Source organism: Branchiostoma floridae, chromosome 19, assembly GCF_000003815.2.
Source record: "Branchiostoma floridae strain S238N-H82 chromosome 19, Bfl_VNyyK, whole genome shotgun sequence".
Lineage (NCBI taxonomy): Eukaryota > Metazoa > Chordata > Leptocardii > Amphioxiformes > Branchiostomatidae > Branchiostoma > Branchiostoma floridae.
In genome coordinates, this window is record NC_049997.1 from 8,634,064 (window position 1) to 8,657,431 (window position 23,368).

At 41.8% G+C, this 23,368-nt stretch overlaps 1 protein-coding gene across 2 annotated transcripts in view; it reads right to left on the minus strand.

Annotated features, from left to right (window-relative positions):
- The window catches only part of LOC118406559 (uncharacterized protein KIAA0754-like), a 29,546-nt gene extending 6,716 nt beyond the window's left edge, over positions 1-22,830 (minus strand). Inside the window, exons 1-7 of one of the 2 annotated variants that reach the window (XM_035806656.1) lie at positions 22,606-22,828; positions 21,647-21,706; positions 20,284-20,447; positions 19,509-19,677; positions 18,973-19,092; positions 18,101-18,209; positions 15,944-17,231 (exon numbers count right to left, since the gene is read on the minus strand). In XM_035806656.1, the coding sequence (XP_035662549.1) occupies positions 17,194-17,231; positions 18,101-18,209; positions 18,973-19,092; positions 19,509-19,677; positions 20,284-20,447; positions 21,647-21,706; positions 22,606-22,776 (831 nt within the window). In that variant the 5' untranslated portion in view covers positions 22,777-22,828 and the 3' untranslated portion in view covers positions 15,944-17,193. Of the gene's footprint in view, positions 1-15,943; positions 17,232-18,100; positions 18,210-18,972; positions 19,093-19,508; positions 19,678-20,283; positions 20,448-21,646; positions 21,707-22,605 lie in introns of those variants that run through there. The other variant, XM_035806655.1, reaches the window with a different exon arrangement.
- Positions 22,831-23,368: the final 538 nt, after the last annotated feature.

The following is a 23,368-nucleotide window of genomic DNA, read 5'->3' on the forward strand; positions in this document are numbered from 1 at the left end:
GTAGCTGCCACTTCCCATCATGAAATGTAGATGTCATCTAGTTCCAACTTAATCAGCAACAGCTAATCGGAAGCCCCTCAGGCTAGCTTCCCTTTTGTACTAACCCAATGAGTTCATCTAATAATTAGAAAAACGCCCGGCCTTACAATCGGTTTCTTTGTAACAAACAGTTCTTTGATGGACTAAAAACACTCACTACGCCCGCTGTGCTTCTCGTACGCAATTCTCGTTTTATCTCTCCTGGGTTTGCAAGACTATGTCAGTTTTCTATGTCTACCAACTAACAACGAAAATAGTAGTCACTATCTGCATCAAATTAAATAAAAAGGAGTTTAAAGAAAGCAAAATGTTTGAAAAAAAAAGTTGTTTTGCCTCACCAGACAGCCATTCTCGGGTCTCCGTGCTGAAGCCACAGCAAAGACACCAGCGATGATCACCTGTAAGTAACACACAACAATTAAGTCAAGCGCAAACTGCAGTCCAAGTCTTCTAAACGATTTGTACACACTAGAAACAGCTTGCATGTTGCAAAGGCCTAACAATAATAACATCTGCTTTTTGAAAAGTAATCTAAAACTTTAGCGTTTTTACATATACATGACGTTTACTATATATTTCTTCCTTTTCCATTACGATATTTTTTTACTACTGCGGTTACACCAACAGGCACTTTTGAAATCCTTTGGAATCACCTAGCCAAATTGGTAGTATGTCACGTCCGCGGACGTTTGCGGGGTAAAACTATGTTTTCAAAGTCTCTGCCAGATTGAATACGCTGGCTACTATTGGGAGAAAACGTTTCAGGGGACTGTGGGGAGTTTTGCTACCTAAGCAGGGGAGATGGTCGGCCGCGCAACCGGAGGAGAAACATGGACCCAAGGGTGGACTGACTCTTCTGGCCAATTTCCCGATTTTTTTGTCGAATTCTACAATCCCCGTACCTCCGTAGGAAGGCCTGGTTAAGCCTTCAAACAGACAACACTTATATAGTCGTGCGACTGTTATTGACTATTCGTTGTGGGCAACATTATTGACTATTCGTTGTGGGCAACATGTGAATGCCAGGACCCCATCACAAGAACTCATAACAAAAGTATCCACTTGGGCTTCTTCAAACGAGTGTTTGTCGTGCCAAGAAAAATTCCAGCCCAACTCCAACCCCTGAAACGACCTTGGGTGCCTAATATGTAATGTGAACCGCAAGGTCACGGCAGCTAATTGAATCCAGACTTCAGAACTGCATTAGGATCCTTCTAACAGTACCATACACTCCCCACAACAGAGAGACTGTTTTCCACACAAACGTATATCGTTGTACACTAGTTGTCTTGCTTCAGTATGCTTGGTCTGCAACTATTGACACCGCATCAAAACTGCATCTACACTTTGAACAATTTGGAATGCAGTAGTTTCCTTGTCAATTTAGAATCCAATCTTAATCGTTATCTGGCGCAATATGAAAATTGTTATTACATTTTAACCGATTTACGCCATCGTATGTGTTTCGATTTGTTTCCCCTGTAATTAGCCTTCGAGCATTAGTTGCAAAATAAATATGTTGTACTTGACATTTCATCTATTAAGCTGAGAAACATGCTAAAGTAAACCATTCTAGAACCAAAACACTTTATTTCTAGGACTTCATTTTCGATATACTTGATCTATAAAATGTTACGGTAACTCCTTTGAGAAAAACTGTGACGTAAGGCAAGTCACAAGACTGAATGACAAAGCACGATGAAGTCCCGGGACTCTATTAACGTCAACCCAAGACCCCCGAGGTTACACGTCTTTCCTGGTTCCTGCCGGTTGATGAGATAAACAGGCAGTCCGTAAAACCTAGAGTCACGAAGGGGACTTATAAATACATCTCTACATCAGGAGTATACCATAGTTTCTACCAGACTCCCGCCTGGCCGAATAAGGGGGTTTGTTTGTTTGTTTGGTTTATTGGGTCAAGTTAGGAATAAAAGCCTAGTACTAGTAGTAGGAGTTAATTGGCCTAGGGGTGTTGGTAAACTGTATTCTTCGGCCATCTAACTTTTCTGGCGTGTTTTCAGTCTTATTTGGCCAATTTTTACTATTTTTCCAGTGGCCTATGAAGCATGGTAGAGGCTAAGTAGACCTATGGAAGAGAGAAGATTAGATTGATATCCAAGACTTCAACTGTTTGCTTCTTCTCTCAATGGAAACGGTAATATACATGTGTTAGGTCAATTAAGATATACAAATAGTACAATGATTCCAAAAAGTAATAAAAGTTTTAGGGCGTAGTATTCATCGATCTATACCGTATGCACAACTCAGTATTCAAACCATGATTTCCCAGTCCTATTCATTTGTAAAATCGAAAAGTAGTTGGTTGGATTACTCGAGGCTTGTGCTTGTGTCGATTAAGCATTCTAGTGAAGTTCTAGTACGTCATTCTTCCAAATTGAGACCACCCTAACAAGATTATTCTAGCTGGTTATCTCGTTAAATCTCGGGCTGCCTCGTTATGTCTCGCGTGAGGACGGGGAGACAGGCTTGTTTGTCAAGTTCGATTTGGATTCTAATGCAGGCTATTATTTTCTTTACAGGGCCAACAACAAATCAAACAACAGAAAGTATTAAATCCTCTTGCGTCATAATTTTCTCCCGTTCAGAACATCTCTTTACACTTTCCATTTTCTTCCTCCTTGGTATTCAACAAAAAGCGAGATAAATGTATTTTGCTCGAGTTTATAACTAAAAAAGCATTGAGTAAACTGTGTAACTCAAATGCATTTGAAAAATCTACAATTGGTACGGAGCAATAACTTGCTAACAAGCCGTCTTTTCGTTCTCACGAAGATATAATGACAAAGTAACTGGATGTTGTTTTGACTGCTGTTGATTCTATTAACGATTTCACCAAAGGTTGTTCAGACTCGGTTGTTTCAGATGACCGATCTGTCATTGAAGCTGGTCAGCTGACATACTTTTCTTTCAGTTTCACACCAAAATGTCGTCTGAAACAATATGGCCGACCATTCACGACCTAGCTTTCTAAACTGATTGATAAACTAGTAGTGTACTTGATCCCTAATACAACTTCCGTTCAAGACTTCATTTCAGATCCATTTTCTAACAATAAAGCACCTTACCTCAATTTTGTGAGATTTTTTTTTGGGGGGGGGGGGGCGGGGGGGGGGGTGATTTTCAAATTTCGCCGTAGCAATGCTGTGAATTATAGATTATACAATGTACAACTTCGAAGTACACAAAAATACAAAACAAAAATACGCGTACGACCGTTCGTTTAGAGTTAACTGAATCAATCAACTAGAAGATGGTGTCAAATTATCAAGATAATTTAAATGCCATTCCTTCCCTCTTTAGCCCTTATTTCGAAATGATCGACAGTTGAGTACACCTTGGTGACATGAGATTGATCCAATGATTGATTGACTTGGAATTCGTAACACATGTTGGTCCTCCTCCTTATTTAGTACATAGCAGCGGTTATTTAGTACGTACGAAACGAAAACAATTCACAAAACAAAACTATATTACTGCAGAACAGATATCAGCGTTCGGTTGCAGTATCCAAGAAAGCCACCAAGGCGTAGGCAGCCAATTTTATTTCCCGTAATTCGTAGGGAAAACCATCTTATCTACGTAATTCGTAGCGAGGCGACCAAATTTAGCGTAATTGCCTTCCTTGATTTAGCGTAATACGTAGGGGGTTCTTTTAAATTCAGCGTAAATCGTTGTCGGAACTCCCCATGCAGACCCTCTTACCAAAAAGAAACCCTCTAGCAAAAAATCTTAGCTAGATTTTTAGTCTTAGTTAGACTTCTTGGCAAAGTTTTGAAAACAGTAAAACCACACCTGCAAGGAATAAAATACCTGATTTGAAGCTGTGTTAACTTCGGGTTATCTACTGCAAACAGGCGCACAGCTAACCTGATCGTTAAAAATTAGGTTTTTGAATTTTTTTTAAAATCAAGTCGTTACCTGCGACAAGAAAAACTGTTGGTGGCGTGTGAACTGCTTGCCATTTTTGACATTTCCCACAGTGACACGTTCGGGCTCTCAGTAGCTTGTGGCGGTCAGACTACAATATTAGGTTATGGATATGCGGTGTCGAGTTACCAGCAAAACGTGAAAATCCGCAACATTTCTTGGGGCTGAGGACAGGGTATGCCGACGGGGGTCACAAGGCGGTACCCTTGCCAGCGATGTAGTGTATGTAAGGGGCAGGAAATACAGTTGTGTATGTGACATATTCTTCATGCAGAGGTCATGGTCGAGGGGGTTGGGGTGGGGGGCATGTGACGTGAGAAATCGCGGACACTACTAGTACTTACCCCCAAACCTCTGCTTGGAGTAAAAACGTTTGAGGGGGGGGCGGTAGCACTTATCAATATGGGAAGCTTTTGACTCGAAATTTGATTGTAAATCTATTTCAATTCTGGAGATATCTTACGAAGGGTCGGACTTGTATGACGTTTTAGTTGCAACAAACCCTTGCTCATAACGACACTCTTTCTTGCTGAAGCATTAGAGGGTAATAACTGAATTGTCCCTTGTCTGTACAGACACCAGGGGTCAACCAAACACCGAACGCTCCGCCTGGGAACGTCTCAAATCAATAACAAATTGCTCTGGGGACGAGAAGGCGGAGCTGTCGTAAATGTTTATGTCGTAAAACGTCTCCAATAAGGCGGGAAACGGCGCTTCAATTACGTCATGTTCGATTCTAACGACATTTATGCCTTTGACATTGACATCAATAATCCGAAGTGGTCTATAAGATCCATTCAAAAATATACAGCTATTGGGTCCAAACATATTAACAGTAGTACATAAAACAGTAGTATAAAACCTCAATCGGGAGTATACCAAGAAACTGAGGAACAAAAATACCAATACAAAAACCATACAAGTCACAGACAACTTGTAGAAAAAGCAACAACAACAAAAAACGGACTCGGTTTCTTTCCAGCCTATGGACAGAATATCACCTAATTCGTCTCGGGCACAGATCCAAATTCAGATCGATCTTGCCGATCATAAATGTTGTACATATGTAGCCGACTACGTCGCAAGTTTTCAGGACAAATTGTTCTTTATCTTAGAACTGCCGAATGCGACATTTTAATCAAAATGAAACACTTGCTATCCCCATATTTATCCCTCTATAGTAACCTACAAATGCTATCGACACAGAATGATCTATCAAACCATCACAAAACTCTCAGATATCTGTCTGTTTGGAACTGGGCCAACACTAGGGGTGAACGCCGAATGCAACGCCAAATAAAGAATTAGGGACCAAAAGAACGAAGGGTCGATAAATTCTGCATGTCCAAGTCCTTCTGGGTTTGTGTTACACGCAGACTGACGCGAATCTCGCGCTAACTTTTCTCTTGTTTACTAGCAAACGACGGTAGAGTTGCAGCTGGCTAAAGTGTCGCCCTACGTGTACAGTGTTTGTGTACATGGAGTTTCTCGCACCGTTTTATGATATGTGTAGCTATTACGTCGGCATTTTAAGCCTGTGAAGCATTTGGGCATGTTCTGACCGGTGTAGTGTTGTGTCTGGATAAAGACTATAGTATAGGTGACTTTTTCACCTTACCTGAACTGAACCTAAAAAGAAGTTGTTGTTTTTTCAATAAGAAATAACGTTGCAAGTAAAATAGACAAATTAAACGTCGGACGTTTCAGTTACTAATTCTACGTCAATGTCAAGTTAACATTTGAGACTAATTCAAAGCCACATTCTATGCGCATAGATATTATCAGGGGCGCCTTGTTGGGTAAACTGACATAGTACGCTTCTAAATAACAAAAAAATAAAGAATAGATTTGATACAAGTTGCACAAGTACCAGTTCGTTAGTGTTACAACATTCGTAGTGAAACATGAAACGACATTTCTGCACAGGCGTTAGAATTGTATTTGTACAGAGATGTTGTTACAAGCAGCGACACGCGGCCAAATCATTAAGCATGTTTGTGCAACGAAAGTTCATTAGCAGCTGTAGAAATATGACATTTTTATAGATAATAGAAACACAACTCCGTACTACTACTACTAGATATCAGACAATTTGCAATCAATAAGGAACAACAGTTTTGTATCATTTTTCTTTCTATAAAATTTACAAACCAAGTCCACCAGTTTTTACAGATTTGACAAAAGTGGTACTAGGATAGAGCCCTGGGGAACACTACTCTTCAAGCAGAGGTTAGGCTACGGCTGTTTTTCGACTTTTTTAGGCGTTTTTGTCGGGCTATCTATATATTCTAATTCTGTACTGTTTTGTTGATGCCGAGACAAAACGGTACAATTTAATAGAAAGCCCTAACCTCTGCTTGGAGAGTAGGGGAACACAGCACGTAATGGTTTCATTAGAGAGTCGCTATGGTAACAACTGTGTGTGAAAAAGGGTCTGTACTCACTACGATACCGCTCCGTAACTTACAAAAAAAAAAAAAAACTTTTAAAGATTTGACAAAAGTGGTCCTATGGCTTAGGACATGGAGAACACAGCATGTAAATTGTACATGCATGGTAAATTGTAAAACGAGAGAGTCGCCATGGTAACAACTGTGTGTGAAAGGGGGCTGTACTCACCACGATACCGCTCCATAACTTACAAAATAAACTTTTATTAAAGATTTGTCAAAAGTGGTCTTAGGGCTTGGGGACCAGTGAGGTAAGGTGAGGTCCTAGGGTTTAGGACTTGGGGAACACAGCATGTAAATGGTAAAACGAGAGAGTCGCCATGGTGACATTTGTGTGTGAAAAAGGGGCTGTACTCACCACGATACCGCTCCATATGGGCGCGCCCGTCAGAGCCACCAGCGGCGCGCACTGCCCGTGACACGCACCCAGTCCCACGATTCCCGTGATGAAGCTCACGAACCCGAGAATCACCAGGAGAATCCCCACAAACCACGCCGCTCTCGGACTGTACATCATGGCCATCTTGGTTCTTCACAGAACTTCCGTTCGAGTGTCACTGCGCTCGTCTTCCGATGACGTAATAATCAAACGATCTGAGGGAAAAGAATCGAAGACACAGTGAGAGAAAAGTTCAGAGTTGTCGTGTCAGTTTTCATCCACTGATGGCGTGATAATCAAACGATCTGAGGGAAAAGAGGCGAAGCCACAGTGAGAAAAAGCTCACAGTTGTCGAGTGTCAGTGTCCGTCCACTGATGACGTAATAATCAAACGATACGTGGAAAGAAACGAAAATAAGACACAAATTACACTATGCCTGTCCTCTGATGACTTAATAAACAAACGATCTGCAGGAAAAGAATCGAATACAAATTGAGACCTAAGAGTTCATGAGGCAGCGGACGGAATTTTTGAGAGGACGGGCTCGAGGTTACGTTCAAAGATGATAATGTTTCCCAAACAAGGGAAATCGCCACGGAGGCTCAAAGCTATATTTGTTTTAGATATGGAGATAAACTGCGGCCAGATGCTTTTACAGAGAGCAGAAATACCGACTGCCCCATGGTGATATCAATTTGCATCGGAGCTGTGTGGTCTTCAATTATCATATTCATTACTTAATGAGAACTACCAGACATTATAATCCGAATATTATCTTTGAAAACGCGAAGAAAAAAATTGGTTAGATAATAATTATGAGAACTATAATTAGATCTTGTAAATCATATTCACAATCGGACAGCATATCCGATTGATATCAATTCAAGTACAACATTTTTTAGACTGGTTACAAACTACACCTTTATCATAGCAAATCATCTTGTTTGCACACAATGTCAAAGTTGAAACCTTTACGATGAGACGAGCGACGAAAGAAAGGTTGTGAAAATAGCAAGTACAGGAGTACAGACTAGCGATTAAAATTACATTCTTCAGAGTCAGACTGCCCCTCCTCCCTATTACAAACAGACGGAACATGGCGTGGGTAGCCTCGCAGCAGGCTCCAAACAAAGAAAGCCTTGAATATTTAAGTGTCTTTGCTTATTGCGTAATACCTTAATTGTTTGCAGACTGTCCCAATTTTTCCCGCTTTCTACAAAACCAACCGACTAGGGAAAGGGTGTCAAAACCAGAGCCATCAAAATATGATTGCAAAATAAGATCGTCTGCGTTGAATTCAGAATCATGTAGGTAAATGGATGAGTCTAATCTCTATTTACTTCCAAACAGTAGTGTAGCAGTATTTCCATATACTAGTTTACTTCTACATAATATAGGACAAAGTTGCCTCGATGCAAGGCTGCTTCCCTATGGCAAGTTAGATGACCTGTGTAGTCCCTAGGCTACCCTGGGAGCCAGCCAGGATCGGGCAGCTAGGACAGTTTATTCGGTGGCCCAAGACAGTCAGATCCGCCCGATCTGCTATTAGCGACCCGGGGAGTTTAAGCCCGATGAGGTCCACCTGCCCTTCACAAACTGACATCCAGGCTATATTTGTTAGTGTTTCTCGTTACTTTTTCCATGTCCGTATGAACGAAGGAAGAATCCAACATATCTGCTTGGAGATTACAAGGGCCGGTTGGAGTTTTTCCAGTGTGGCAGTGTGACGTGAGAAAGTGGGATTTTTTTTCCATGTCAGATTGAATAAACGGAGGAAGAATCCAACATATATGCTTGGAGATTAAAAGGGCCGGTTGGAGTTTTTCCGTTGTGGCAGTGTGACGTGAGAAAGTGGGATTTTTTTTCCTTGTCCGATTGAATGAACGAAGGAAGAATCCATCACATCTGCTTGGAGATTAAAAGGACCCCGTGTGGCAGTGTGACGTGGGAAAGTGGGCCGCCCATCGCCGGGAAACAGGCCAGGAATGCGCGGCTCGTATGACCCGCGTGGCCTTCCGAGGGGTTCTCAAGAGCAGCGCGGCAAACTCGCCTGTCCGTCCGCCATTTTGTAGCGCGAACTCTCTCCATTTCCAAATTTCCAAACCGTTGGTTGAACTTATTCTTATTTCTAACGTATATTATATATATACATCTGTCACATTTTCAAACCGGGGCCCGGCCGGGCAGCTTTAGGGAACAATAAGTTTGATGTAAAAGACACAAAACTACACAAGACGTAAAGAGAATGGTCGTGGGCATTATTTGTGTATTTTTGTATTTGTGTACTTTTTTCTCAAACAGTCCGGCTGGGTCCCGGTTTGAAAATGTGAAATTAGCCTCACTGAAAAATGATTGAAAGATTTAGGGAACAACAAGATTTCGGAACCGCCAACAACAGCCGCATTGCATTGTAGTAATCCTAAATAATCCAAACAAAACCCGAATGGAGCCTGGATAAATCCAAACCCTGCGATCATCCGCAAACTGATTGTCTCTGTTAGCGGTAGAGATTTGAAATTCTTAAAAAAAGAAAACTTTGAATGCAAACAGACTAAAAAATAAACTGTAGCAAAACTTTTAAGGACATAAGACGCCGTTAGGTGTGAATCATAAACAAAGTCTCAAGAGGGTTAAGACCTCAAGGCCACGCTGCTATACTTGTAACAGAAAGATGAACCGTAAAGAGATCATTAAAAGAATCATTCCTAATTGTGTAAGAGTAGTGGTAAGGGATAGGCAGGGAGGTATTTGGCGTAAATCATGCCTAGATCTCTGGGGGAGATAACATGATTGAAACCAGAGTGACAGCCAAAATACATCGCCCCGCTCCCGCCTTGTTGATAATTTCCAGAAGCGACCCCGCCCAAACCAAAGAATCACATCCCCCAAGAACTTCCGCTAAGAAATACTACAAGTTCTCTCGCACTGTCTTCTCCAGGATTGGACTACTAAAGACAAGTGTACATCGCACGAGGGACTATTTTGGTTTCTCCTTTGCTCTGTAAATACGTAATTGTTGGGAGTATGTCACACCAGTGTCGAGAAAGCGTGACCCAGACGGCTGGGGAAACACGCGGGACGGTTAGCGGGAAAACTAGAAGTCCACACGGCCGGAAACATCGTAAAACCTTCCACTGTGTGTGCTACTATCAGCCCGTCTGCTTTAAATCTCTAGATTCAGTAGGCACAGTGTAGCACTAAACACGAAGCGATTATTTAGATTCACAACACTCTTACAAAGCGTTGAACTGTACGCGTCCTCCACCAGAAAGTTGCACACAACTACACCTAGCAAGCCGTCAGTGATAGCGAAGTTTCAAACAACCTAGCGAAGAGGCACTGGCGTTGTCCGCACGAGTTTTATCGATTCTTTTACCCAGAGAGAATGGGAAATGACGACCTGTTTTGGTTTTCTCTGGGCGGCGCAGGAATTGAATAAGGATGGGAGGGAAAAACGATCCCAACATGCCGATCTGGAGGCACGCCGGGCATCCAGGAGAACCGCGGGTGGGAGTGGCAGTCTCACCGTCCGAACAGATCTAGTTGCATCCCATATATCCACGTCTAGATATAATATAGCTCTCGCCGAGCATATATAGATCACGGGTTGTCATCTTTATGACGAGACGGTAAACATGTCCGAAAAGTGGAACAGGGGAGGGAGGACTCACCTAGAGGTCTTGGCAGCGCGGCAGCTCGATGGGAATCGAACTCGGGACCGTTGGTTTTTGTAGACTGCTGCTGGGTGACCAATGGGGTGACGAATGGCGGCGGCTTGTAGCGCGGGGCGCGGCTGGGACTGGTCACAACTGCAACTGTCATCAGCGAGGGCCACCATGGGGGTTACACAAACACCGCTCGCAGTGGCCAAGACATGGGGGAGTTCTTCTGACATCTTATATAGATTTTACGTTACGACTGTTCTATGAATATTGGCAATGGACGGTATATGGAGCATATACGATAATACCCACTTTCCACACGCACGTTTAATTAGTAAAAAGGCTCGCGGTCTATGGATTTTCAATATGTAATTGACCCACCACCCAATATGTTCTCTGGGACGCGTGGCAAAAACGTTTATCTTAGTTCTCTGATCTTTTCACCAATCTCTCTTTCCTTTCCTTCTGTGTCCTTGTTCCTCTGTTCTTCTTTCTTTCTTGTACTTCACTTTCATTTCTTTATTTGTCCCCATTCTTTCTTTTTCTCTTTCTATCCATCTATCTGTAAACTTGGATTGGTCGTTCTATCCTGTTGACTTTCTGCTCTCCACTCTATTCCTGGGAATGTTTGGCAGTGACAGACCACCCCTAAATTGTAATTAATGCACCAGCCCCTGGTGTTTGTTTGGCCACCACTTGACCCCTGAAGAGCACAGCTGACAAAGGCCAAAGGTCATGGATGGGTAGGTCAGCGTGGGGTCAACGCCACAGGCTTATCTGGATCAACATTCGGTAACAGATTCGGGTCAGCGCAAATCACATTCCTCTGGTGGCCGGAAAAAATAGCTGAGATTCGCCAAATGGACCTTGCATGAATCCGTGCAAGAGGTGGCAAACTTTCTATCCTCTACCCTGGAGACTTGTATCCCAGCCTTTTCTGTATAGAAATCTTGCAAGGAAAGGTATATCCAGGAGGAAGATTCTGATTCCAAAATTTGACAAACATTGATAAGAGCAAAATATACACCTTAATGTACAATATCACAGGCTCACATTTCTTGTTTCCTTAGATTATTTTCTTTTAAATCGGGTATTTTTTTTTGCGTCACTTCTTACCTATGTATATACAGTATATATAAAGTTATAAACACGAGAAGCATAAGGACCTGAGTTTCTACAGCTATTAAGCATTTTTACAGGCCTTACATTATTTCCTACTAATTATAACATTTGCAAAAACAAATATTATCAAGAAAATATAAGTTTTAATTCTTGCAAAATACCTCGCTTGTGTTACGTTCTGTATAGCTAGCTATATATACAACACTCGTACAATAACCCTTTGGTTTGAAAGTGGTATAGATTTTATATAGAATGTTGTTGTTTACTTGTCTGTGAGTAAACAATTTCAAATCAACTGTATCCAAAAAAGTTGAGAATTATGCGAGGGGCGTGGATCATAAGGGGCGTTCGCGTTATAGCAGTACATGTGTATCATCACTAACAAACCGCAAACGATTCTCCCCCATCCCAGTATAAAAGTGACGTCTGTGTCGGAAGGAAGCGGCGGAAACCGCATTGTTAGCCTCTACAAGCCGAGCCCGGGGGCAGTGACTGGAGGAATGCGGCGGGCCCCTCCGGACAGAACCTGACACGCCCCCTGTAGACCTCAAACACGAGGCTGTGATAGGAGGTTTCATGATACACCGGATTGTAAACAAAACGCTTCTTCCTGGAAGCACATTTGTACAGCGTGAAAATGCAATATACAAACGAATTAGTTCACGTTTTGTTGATTTTGAAGTTTTGAGACTTGTGTTTATGAGGAAAAACAAAAGCATGTTCTTCACACACCCCTTTGGACCGTCAACGCCCGCTGTGCCACGCCCACTCTTTAGTGACTAAACTTCCATTCTCGAGTGATTCAACCAAGAAACATTTATGTAATTCATAACATAGACCATTAAAATCAGTCACCAAAGGTCGAAGGCAAACCATTTTGCATCGCAGAAATAGTTTGGTATCAAATGACATGTTACAGTGATGATGAGGACGGTGCTGAACTTTGGATAAGTCAAGTTCGTCATACTTCAAAGCTGTGACTCTTCACTTCGGGATTTTTGAATACGCAAAGTTAGAGTTTGGTCTTGTTACACATCCAGTGAGTCAACGAAGTGTGATCTGAAAACAAATACTACACACACAAATGTCGGTCAAGTTCAATGCTTTATTACGTAAGTTTCTAATCATAATTTGTTATGATGGTGACTTATGATGACTAACATTGCATATTTGGCTCCATGTTTTGATGCCTTTGCAAATACTCTTCTCAATTTGTTTCAGCAATCTCTCTATGTATTCATAATCTTTGCAAACAGCCTACGTGTGTGTTGTGGTCTTTGAAATTGCCCGTAAGCAGTTTTAAACTTATCGTGATAGTTAACTTATTGCCATGTAAATGAATGATGAGGTTCAAGTGTTGGAATCAATGAATAGATTCATGCAATGAATACATGGATGAATAAATATAATTTGAGGTTCAATTTGACCTTCGGTTGAAAACAATCCGGGAAGCCTGTCGGAAAGAAAAAACACCTGTTGAGGGGAGCTACAGTAAATGCAGAAACTTTCGCGGTGGTTTAATTTTCGCTGTTTTCGCGGTGGCCCCTTCACCGCGAATTTAAAACCACCGCGAGTATTTTTCCATGGCAGTAAGAGACTACAGTGCATGGTGCTACCGCGAACTTAAAACCATCGCGAAAAGTCCTTTTTCCCACTTCCGCGAAATAAAATCCCGCGAACTTAAATGCCTTTACAGTATGTCAAGGGATCGCATTGCTAGCCCTGGATTAAGATGTTACCACCGTGGCGACTGCAATAGTCATGAATGATTTCGACTCCTGTCTGAAACAGTGCTTTTAAAATACGATAGGCCATTATATATTATATTAGCAAACAATTTAACAAACTTTGGATTTCTACAGTCCTGTACGAAGTTTGAAATATTCAATTCTTATGACCTGAAGGATTGACGAACCGATTGTGGAGAATTACTGTCCTTCAATGTAGGTCCTGAGAGAGGGCAGGGCGTCCCACAGGGCACAATACTGGGGTCACTACAAGCCAAGGACGCCGCCCCACTGGCGCAAGGGTATGAACATACCTTCATATCAACGAGCGCGATCTGCACAATTTCAATGTCAACATGAATTATCATAATGTGTCGTTGATAATGGCGCCTATCAAATATTGTGATTATGGTATTTTGTATCACGTCTTACAGAGGATGGCATTTTTTGACAGGGGAGAGTTATTCCTAGAGTCTAGAGTAGGGTTTGGGATAGACGACGAGAACGATGTTTTTGACATGGCGTCGTTGTCCCCCATTATCACCATATTATGTCTGTAGAAAGACTGGAATTCGTCTATCAGAAGAAATTACGAGAAACATGCTGTGCCTTCAGAAGAATGTTACATTTCTTCTGAGGGGAACACCACTGGGGAAACATAGACTTTTGAACCCCAAGTGGGGCATGTTGGAGCCTAGTTATTAATAACTTTCTAATTTAGCAAAGGAGGTTTTGTTATGTCATGATAACATTCGAAGTTATGAGTACATGGGTTCTGAAGTTCATGCTCTGCACGTACTAAAAAAAGAGTGATTATCTTTCGTTTATGTCCTGATTTGAGAGCTCTAGCACATAGTGCAACAATATCCTGTAGTGTTATGCGTTTTGTAGAAACGAACGTCCCTACTTTTCTTGTTGTGAATCTCCACAGTTGCCAGATTTTAGTGCGGCACTGTCCGACATTTGTCATCATCGTTCGGTTTTTGCAGAGTTTTCAATGGTCTTCATGCAGGTTTGCCGATGGCATCATAAGACAATATCGTAAGAGCCAAAGCAGTGTCCAACACCGGTAAATCTCACGGAGATTAGGCAGAGAACCAATCACCAACAAGGCATTCAAGGCAGACTTTTCCGTGAGTCTTCGGTAGCAAGGCCTCTGGCCTATTAAAACTTTGTATGTCACAAGAATGACTATCCCCAGAATATTCCCTAAGCAGATGTTAGGTCGCGGGGATAGTATAGTACTGGCCGGGATTTTTAATGGCTCGCTTCCCGTATACTATAGCTACGTACTTCCCCGGGGCTCAACCTATGCTTGAATGTATCCCCCAGTTTTCAATAGATCACATGGCGGGTCCAAACCTCAAAGCAGATATAAGGATGGGAAATCGTAAAGTTTCCCGGCATGATGACGCCTTTCCAGCTTAACATCTGCTTGGAGTTAAAGCTTCCAAAAGTGAAAAACAAGTAGAGATAGGAAACATTTAATGGCAGGGAGCGGATATTACCCATCATGCGGGCAGCGTGCTTCCCGTGATAACCCAACACTGTGCGGATGTAGCAGTTTACATGCCCGAACTGACAAGGTGGCAACACACAACATATATTACAGTAGAAGCCAGTTAATTGCACAACGGATTAACGCACACTTCTATTAAATGCACGGAATCTCCACATCCAAAACCAGTGTGGTCTAGCTAGATAACTTCGCAATATTGCACCAGTCGGATAATTGCACGAAATTCACTGGCAAATAGACCGTGCAATTAAGCGGCTTCTACTGTATATAGAATATGTGCCTTTACATTAAAAATCCCACTAAAGACTGAACATGTCCATATCTTGAACGACCGTTGCCCTTCACTGCCTTTGAACATAACTGATGATAAATTTATTTTGTAGAGTAGAATTGTTGCCTCCGGATGTACGAGTACATGGAGAAGAGCTGTCGAAGTGCCAGGATGTAGAGTTTAATCTCCAAGCAGATCATACGGTAGCATAAGATAGTATCAAAATCTGGCAGAGGAGTGAAGCCGGCCTAGGAGTGTGTTTGGCTACCAGGGCTACATGGCAAATGGACACCTCTTGGCTGACTACACTCCTTGGCCAGTTTGGTACTTTTTTATGCCATTGTAGGATCTGCTTTGAGATTATGTAGAGTTTGCATTTGAGCAGACATGACAGTCCGGGGCATAGGAAGAGGCTACTAATTCACAGAGGGGTAGCCTACCGGTCTGTGTTTTTAGGCGGTAATATGTTGTAATGAAATGTCCTTATAATAGTCAAATCCCTTGAATTATTCTGACCCAAAATATGAAACCTTCAATAAGGCTGTATGGCTTTGAACATAAACTTTGTTCAGAAATTCCCTGTCAGACTACCCAACTGATCATGAAATAAAACATCTGTCTAAAAGGGATATAACAAGAATGCTAAAGCTTGTTCATAACCTTCGACCACACAGAGGGGTACTTTGTGTAGTAGTCGTTGCCATACATTGTACCATGTACAATTGTCGTGCAATAAAGTTGCTCTCTCTCTCTCTCTCTCTCTCTCTCTCTCTCTCTCTCTCTCTCTCTCTCTCTCTCTCTCTCTCTTTCATAACCATCCAGTCGGACAAGAAAACAGTCGGAGACGTTTATTTCATTTTTAGGTTAGATCAACATCACACTTTCAAATTTCTGTACATCTGTCTCCCTACATCTACGATACACTCACTACAATCAATCAAAACAATCAAAATCTACAGAAATTATAAATTTTCACTTCACAAGCGTCGTTTCAGCATCCATGGCAGAAACAAGATGGCGGAAACACTACAGAACTTGCCAGGTCAAAGGTCAATAAGACTAAGTTTACAAGTAACATAGCTAATGACACTACTTTTTATTGAGCTCTCGTTTTATATCTCAAATCGCAGAGATCTGAACACTCGTGGTAAAAGAATAGCGATGCACGTGCGGAAAGAAAGCAGAAGGCACACACTGTACATACAAAATCAAGAAGTCAACAATAGGTCTTTAAAATCCTAGTTTTGTCCCCAAAACAGCTGCTAGAAATCCTGAAATAATATCATACACTTCGACTTCTTTTGTGCGCCTCATGTTGATATTCTTAAGTTTCTTACAAACTAAATCACTGAGGGGTATAGTAGCACCAGTTGACTGACATCTATTCATTTTGTTTAACTAGCTAACTAACTAACAAATACTCTAGAGCTTATCAACATATAGATAGACTAACTGTTTGCATCGTTAGCTGAACACAGGCTAGCAACTGTTCTATAATCTCCAGGCAGATTCACCAGTGGTGTTAGATAGTGTTAAAGCTAGAATAGTCGGCCAAAGGAGTCAGTCGACTGACCGGCTATACTCAATGGTCAGCTTTGATACTATCTTATACCACCGGCATAGATAACTATTCTACTGGTAAAGAACTGAACCAACATATAAGGTTATAATTGACATCCCTCGCGGTATTGTATATCATAAGACACGTCATATAAAAACACTCCAAAACTAAAGCGTCACATTGACATATTCTACAAAAAATATCAAATACCAAACAAGGATTAATATTACATACAACTTGATACAGAGTAACGCCGAAGTATTTCCATGATTTGCTTTTTGAAATTAACGGGAATATCTGTACGTTTTTTCCACGTTTTGTAGAAGGAGAATGATCCTTTTTTTTCCTTGAGCAAAGATTGCCAAAGTGAGTAAGTGTGTGGAAGATACGGATACCACATTGTTTTATTGTTCACGTCGGACATCAAAGTCCTTGCAACAAAAATTTAACGTCGATAGCTACCAGGTTTTCGACCCGTTCGTCTCGAGCATTTCTCTCTTGTGAGCAGTCAGCCTTAAACAGAAGCAGTCGCCAGTTCGGGCTCTTTCCTCTCTGTAGGAGAACAAAGAACATCACGTCAAAAAAACGTTTATTAAACGCCAGCTTTTGTAATCTTTCCTTAAATATCAGTTATATGTAGACATGGGGTCAAACTATTCTGAACATGTTTTTGAACTGTAAATACGATAAGAAAGGACTTGGATTGATTCAAAATTTCTTTAAGAAAGACTTGAGTTGCAGAGTCAATCGTTTAAGTAAGTCCAAATTCTAGATAAGTTGGAAGTTATTCTCAAAGCGGAAGTTGTATGGAAAGATTATGACTTTTTCTTGATAAGCGTGTACTACCGGATGGACCGGTAAGACATAAGGAGTCTTCTCATCCAACATCTGATTGGAGAATGATTCGGGTGAACTTTCAAGTGAAACGATTTCGAGCTCGTTAGTCTTTTTAGTAACTACGTAACTAGTAACTAAGCTACCTGTATATTCATTCTCCTAATGGTTTATACTATGTTAAAAAAAAAAACTAACATTTAATCTAATTGATTTGATTGCTCACATTGTACGTCAACTTACGTTTATACACTGGCATCTCACACCGGAAAGAAACACCATGCCAACATGTAGAAAAGTGTAAAGGAATAAAGAAAATTTGAATGTAAATGGAATTTTACAGGATAATACAGTAGAAGTCAGTTAATTGCACAACGGATGATCGCACTCTTCCGGACAATGCACAAAATCCCCAAATCCCCTGGTGGTGCGGTCAAGCTTAATAACTTCGCTTTGTTGCACCATTCGGATAATTGCACGAAATACACTGTCAAAGGGGTGTGCAATTAAGCGGCTTCTACTGTTGTCAAATCAACGGAGCTATAAATCACCATGATAATGATATCATACGCTAGCGACAGGTTTACCTAGTGTCAGGGGGACCACCTTGATGCCACCATCAGGCTGTTGGACTGCCCTCTGACCTGGTCCGAGGGGCGTGGCCTTGGTGCCGTCGTACACAACAATGGCAGGGGCCTGGGGAGTAAAGAAATGTCATGTTTGTTTGTTTGTTTGTTTGTTTGTTTATTAAGAAATCTCCATTAGTGAGCGCATACAACTACTACTTTTCTGTAGTCATCTTCCATAAAATATAATAAATCATAACTACTATTTACAATACTAACACTTATTATCCACCAATTGTAATACAATAAATTACACGTTTAACATCAATCAATGACATCATTTAACTGTTGCCTCAAAATGGGACTTTATTCCCAACCAATATGGCGGACATTAAGTAACCTCATCATCACGTGACTATATTTACGTCCAATTCATAAGTTTCACATTCCCCATAATCCATAGCGCATCCTCCCAAGTTGCTGGGCCTAACTACCTGCGCAAGCTGCCATGCGAATATTCACCTTGGTGTATTATTGCAGCCATTAGGTACCCAATCTGAGCAACGATGCACTTTATCGAACATGGGACCACCCATTTCACGTTCCTTCCGAAAGACGATTATGCTATAGTCTTTTTCGTGAATGAAAAGTTGAATACTTGTGGTGCATGGTGGGAATTCGTGGTTGCTAATACCAGTACTCTCCAAGCAGAGGTTTGTGGGGAAGATCGTGACCTTTTCCTTTTATTCCGTTTTTTTTCGATCAGCCTCCCCATCCTTGGTGGGAACCTCTGCTTGGAGCCTAAATACTAGTACCATGTGCAAATGTTCACCTTAGTAGATGACAGTGCTTGATAGGAGTAAAAAGATGCATGATGGGAGTATAAAGATTACCTCGTGTCCATGGTAACCGGAGCAGATCCCTCCACACCCGATACAGGAGATGACGGCGGTCAGGATAACTTCAATCACAGCCGAGATGATGATCAGAGCTAGCAGGGCGGCGTGGTTCTCCTGCAGAGGCATCCCAGACAAATGAATAAATAAGAACAATAAATTAATAAGAACAATAAATGTCATTTAGTGCTGCAACTACTACTGCTACTATTCCAAATACGGTCGCCATTTTTTTATTGTTCTAATGCGAGTGCAAAATCTGACCAAAGCGAGGCTGCGTTGGTTTAAGGTTCCCCTATCTTTCATCAAAGCATGGTGTCGGTAAGCATGGCAATCTAGATTTGAAAATATCATTTGCTTCATAATCTGAAAAGTGATTCTCTATTCTAAACAAAATTGCATTTTCCTTGGAAGTTTTAGATACCGACTGCCCTTCGTTTAGTCGAATCTTATTATTCTACTCTAACAAAGTTTCATACGAAGATAGCAAATACGTTCTGATATAGTAAGTCAATGAATTAGATTGAACGTACGTAGTAGGGCCAGTAGCGACGCAACTCTGTCTTGAAGTCGTGGATCCATCCCGCCGAGGTGACGCTTTCTGCCGCGGCCTCGGTCACTCCGCTGTCGGTGCCCATGACGGGGTCGGTCGGCGCGACAGTCACACCGTTCTCCGGCCGGCCGTTAGCCTGCCGTGCATCCCTGTACGACAGATGAACGTCAAGGTCAACAAATAACATTGACTAAACGTCCATGTAACGTTTAGTCAAGCAATGATAAGGCCAGGAAGACACTCCTTATTCTGCTGGGTAATGATCGGCTAGGCCGGTTAGCTTTCGGGAACGAAGTGTATGATACAAAAGACACTAAACTACACAAGAAAATAGTTGTGGGCATTATTATATTTGTGTATATGTATTGTGTTTTACGTATGCGTTTTAATTTTTCGTTTCCACAAACAGTCCGGCCATGCCCGGTTTAGAAATGTGACGTTAAAGACTGTGGCGTGTTCCTGGTTAGTTTACGAAATCTGCTGCGCTGTTCAAAGAACTTCATGGGCATTTGGAGTAACATATCGAATATTGAAAACAGTCCATATGAGGCATGACATCCAACGACTCTAGCCAAGTTAATTTCAGCTTCAACTTCATCACTTGCAGGGCGCATTGAAAACCGCCCTAGTGGCGACATGTCGTTGCTGGGTACATAAATAAATAAATAAAAATAAATAAATCATGTTGCATATCCACTTTTAACTTTTAAAGTTACGTCACCAGAGGCAGCCAATCACAGAGCCATATTCCGTACCTGACGGGTGGAACAGTGTACGTCACGGGGACCCTCTCAGTCACTGTCATGAAGGCGTCATCAAAGTAGTAGTCATTCACGATTCCGGACTCCGCAATCCCCACCAGCACGGTCAGCAGGGTGGTCACGAACGCAAGGATAGCGAACACCACAAAGGACGTGATCTATGCAGTTAGGAAAAATGAGACAGGTTAAAGGTCATAATAAGTGTATATCGCCCCCCGTCGGTAGGGTGGTCACGAACGCAAGAATCGCGAACACCACAAAGGACGTGATCTAAGTGGTTAGGAAATATGAGACAGGTCAAAGGTCATGAGAAGTGTATATCGCCCCCCGTCAGCAGGGTGGTCACGAACGCAAGGATCGCGAACACCACAAATGATGTTATCTAGGGAAATATGAGACAGTCAAAGGTTGTGAGAAGTCGACATCGGCCTCCGTCCCGGATAAGAGAAGGTCGATGCACACGGAAATAAAAAATTAAGAAAAAAAAGTCTCGTATCGAGAGCAATTGCGTAAGGCGTTTGAAGAATGAGTGATACTACATATAGATATCTGTTCAACAGTGTTATGAGCAGCAGTCTGGGATATGTAGCTTACATGGTACCCGATACGATGATGGCCTGGATTGTAGCGTTGTTCGCTTTGGTCTGCTCCCGAAAACCTTTGGCGGACCAAAGCGAACAAGGCTGGACTCCAGGCTAACCTGATGGACATCTCCAAGCAGATGTACTAGTTTGAATTTCCTTTAAGTCGTCCTATTCATTACTGTAGCTTCTTATTTCATAGTTTCAACACAAATCCATCAAATATCCTCAACAATTTTGGTCTGTTTTTAGTGTTGTTTTTTACTCAAGTATTCTCGTAACAGACAGAATTAAGTGTACAAAACATTGCAGACCCAGAGTCCAAGAGACAAACCAGGTGTTCTACATACTTAGAGATTAGGACATCTCAACAACTGAACCCTAAGATGTAAGGTTATAGCGTGGGACCCAACCTTGTTTAGGTCACTCAATTCCCAACAAGGGCTGGTGTGGTGCACACCCAGAAAAGGATGGACTCCAGGCAAATTCTTTATCAAGATGTCGGTAAGAAGATGAATATACATTAAGCAGAGGGCCTAGGGGAGACGTGCCCATAGCCGGGAGGGGTATGGGCTTGTAAGAACCACCCCACCCCCTAACACATACACACTCAGGGGTCTCCCAAAAGCATGATCAATAAACCATATGGATTGTATCTTGATAGATCTGTTATCGACAGTTTCCAGTTTGTCTAAAAATGTCTAAAAGGACCCCCCAAAACAAAATTCTGGCTACGGGTATGGAATATGGAAAAAGAATTATTTAAAGATACTCACCAAGCAGCCGTCCCCAGGGTTGTAGGCGCTGCGTATCGCCAGGATTCCCGCTAACAACACCTACAAAGTACGTATCATATCAACGTCAATCAACACAGCACCATGATACTCCATCTTACCTCACACATTCTACACATTCTGTGTCAGCTTACATCTTCTGTAATCTGATAAATATAAACTATCGTCCCTTGAAAAGAGGACAACATTTACGTCCAAATTCCGGACGTTAATCCGGTAAATAGACACTGTGTTCCCCCGCGTATTGCAGGAATTTTAGTATGTATTTTGGAATGTTCTAAACGCCTTTGAATTGTAAACAAATGCTATCAGTATCAGAACAGTTCACTGTCAGACAGATATATTTGACAGTGCACCGTACTTCACTGTCTTGTTTGTCTTTCTGACGTTATCGCTATCTATTAAAACATCAGAATTCCTTACACTGTTATGATCAACTATGATTTGGGATATTTCACGATGGACACAAACGTGAGTTTGCTTATTTCGAAGACACATTTCTTATAATGAAAAGAATTCGACTTTGTCAAACCATTATATATAGCCCCAAAGCAGGCTGTTGTAATGTCGTTTCAATATTGAAGTTCATTCAACAACATGGGTCATAACGGTGAATTTTAAAAAATAAAATAGAATAAAACACAATTCTGATATCAGAAATCAATTAGTGTAGATCAATATAGTATGTGTCTACTCTATCTAGTCTAACAGATAATTATCAATTCTAACTTATTAGATAGAGCCAGTGGTTACTATAGCCTGGTATCTAGTCGATTATAGCTCTTTTAAAAATCTCTTCTGTCCTCTTAAGTACTAGTATTTACGGAGAGGACTGTCGGAAGACACGTCGGAGCTATCATGAATACGGCTGGATACCAGGCTATGATACAGAGGATGGTAACAAAGCTAAGTCGTAAGAGGGTTAAAAACGAGAGACTTACGAAGAAGCCGCTCCATATTGGGGCACCGACGACACAGACGACCGGCGCGCAGTATCCGTAGCAGGCGCCGAGCCCGATAATGCCCAGCAGGATGCTGAAGATGCCGAGGATAACCAGGAAGATACCGAGGCAGTACGCCCCTCGGACGTTATACCCCCAGGCGTTACACATCACAGCTCACGTTTCACACTCAAGCAGCTGAGAAGGAGAAATAATAACATCTTAGATGATTGGTATGAAGCTGTAAGGTGAAGATGCCGGGGATAACGAGGAAGATACCGAGGCAGTACGCCCCTCGGACGTTATACCCCCAGGCGTTACACATCACAGCTCACGTTTCACACTCAAGCAGCTGGAATGGAGAAATAATAATAACATCTTAGATGATTGGTATGAAGCTGTAAGATGAAATCAAAATAAGGAAGATATGATATCATTAAACTTGATACGTTTTGGAAGCTGATAAGACAGCAGGAAATGACCACTTTGTCATCATCTTCAAAATGGCTGAAGCCAAGGTCAGACCCCAATGGCAAGGTCAGATGAAGTATGAATGCTCCACTGTTGTGGACTATTTCGTTACAATGCTGCAGCTGACGGACACATCGTTATTCCAGAGACAGATGAAGTTGTTGATGATTTATTGCGCCAAGTGTACTCAACGGGGGTGCCTAGAGATGACGTCACCGAGAGCATGCGCAGTATGTAGATCATGAAGAACCAGTTGAAAACCGCAGATGTACTTTTTATACCTCATGATTTT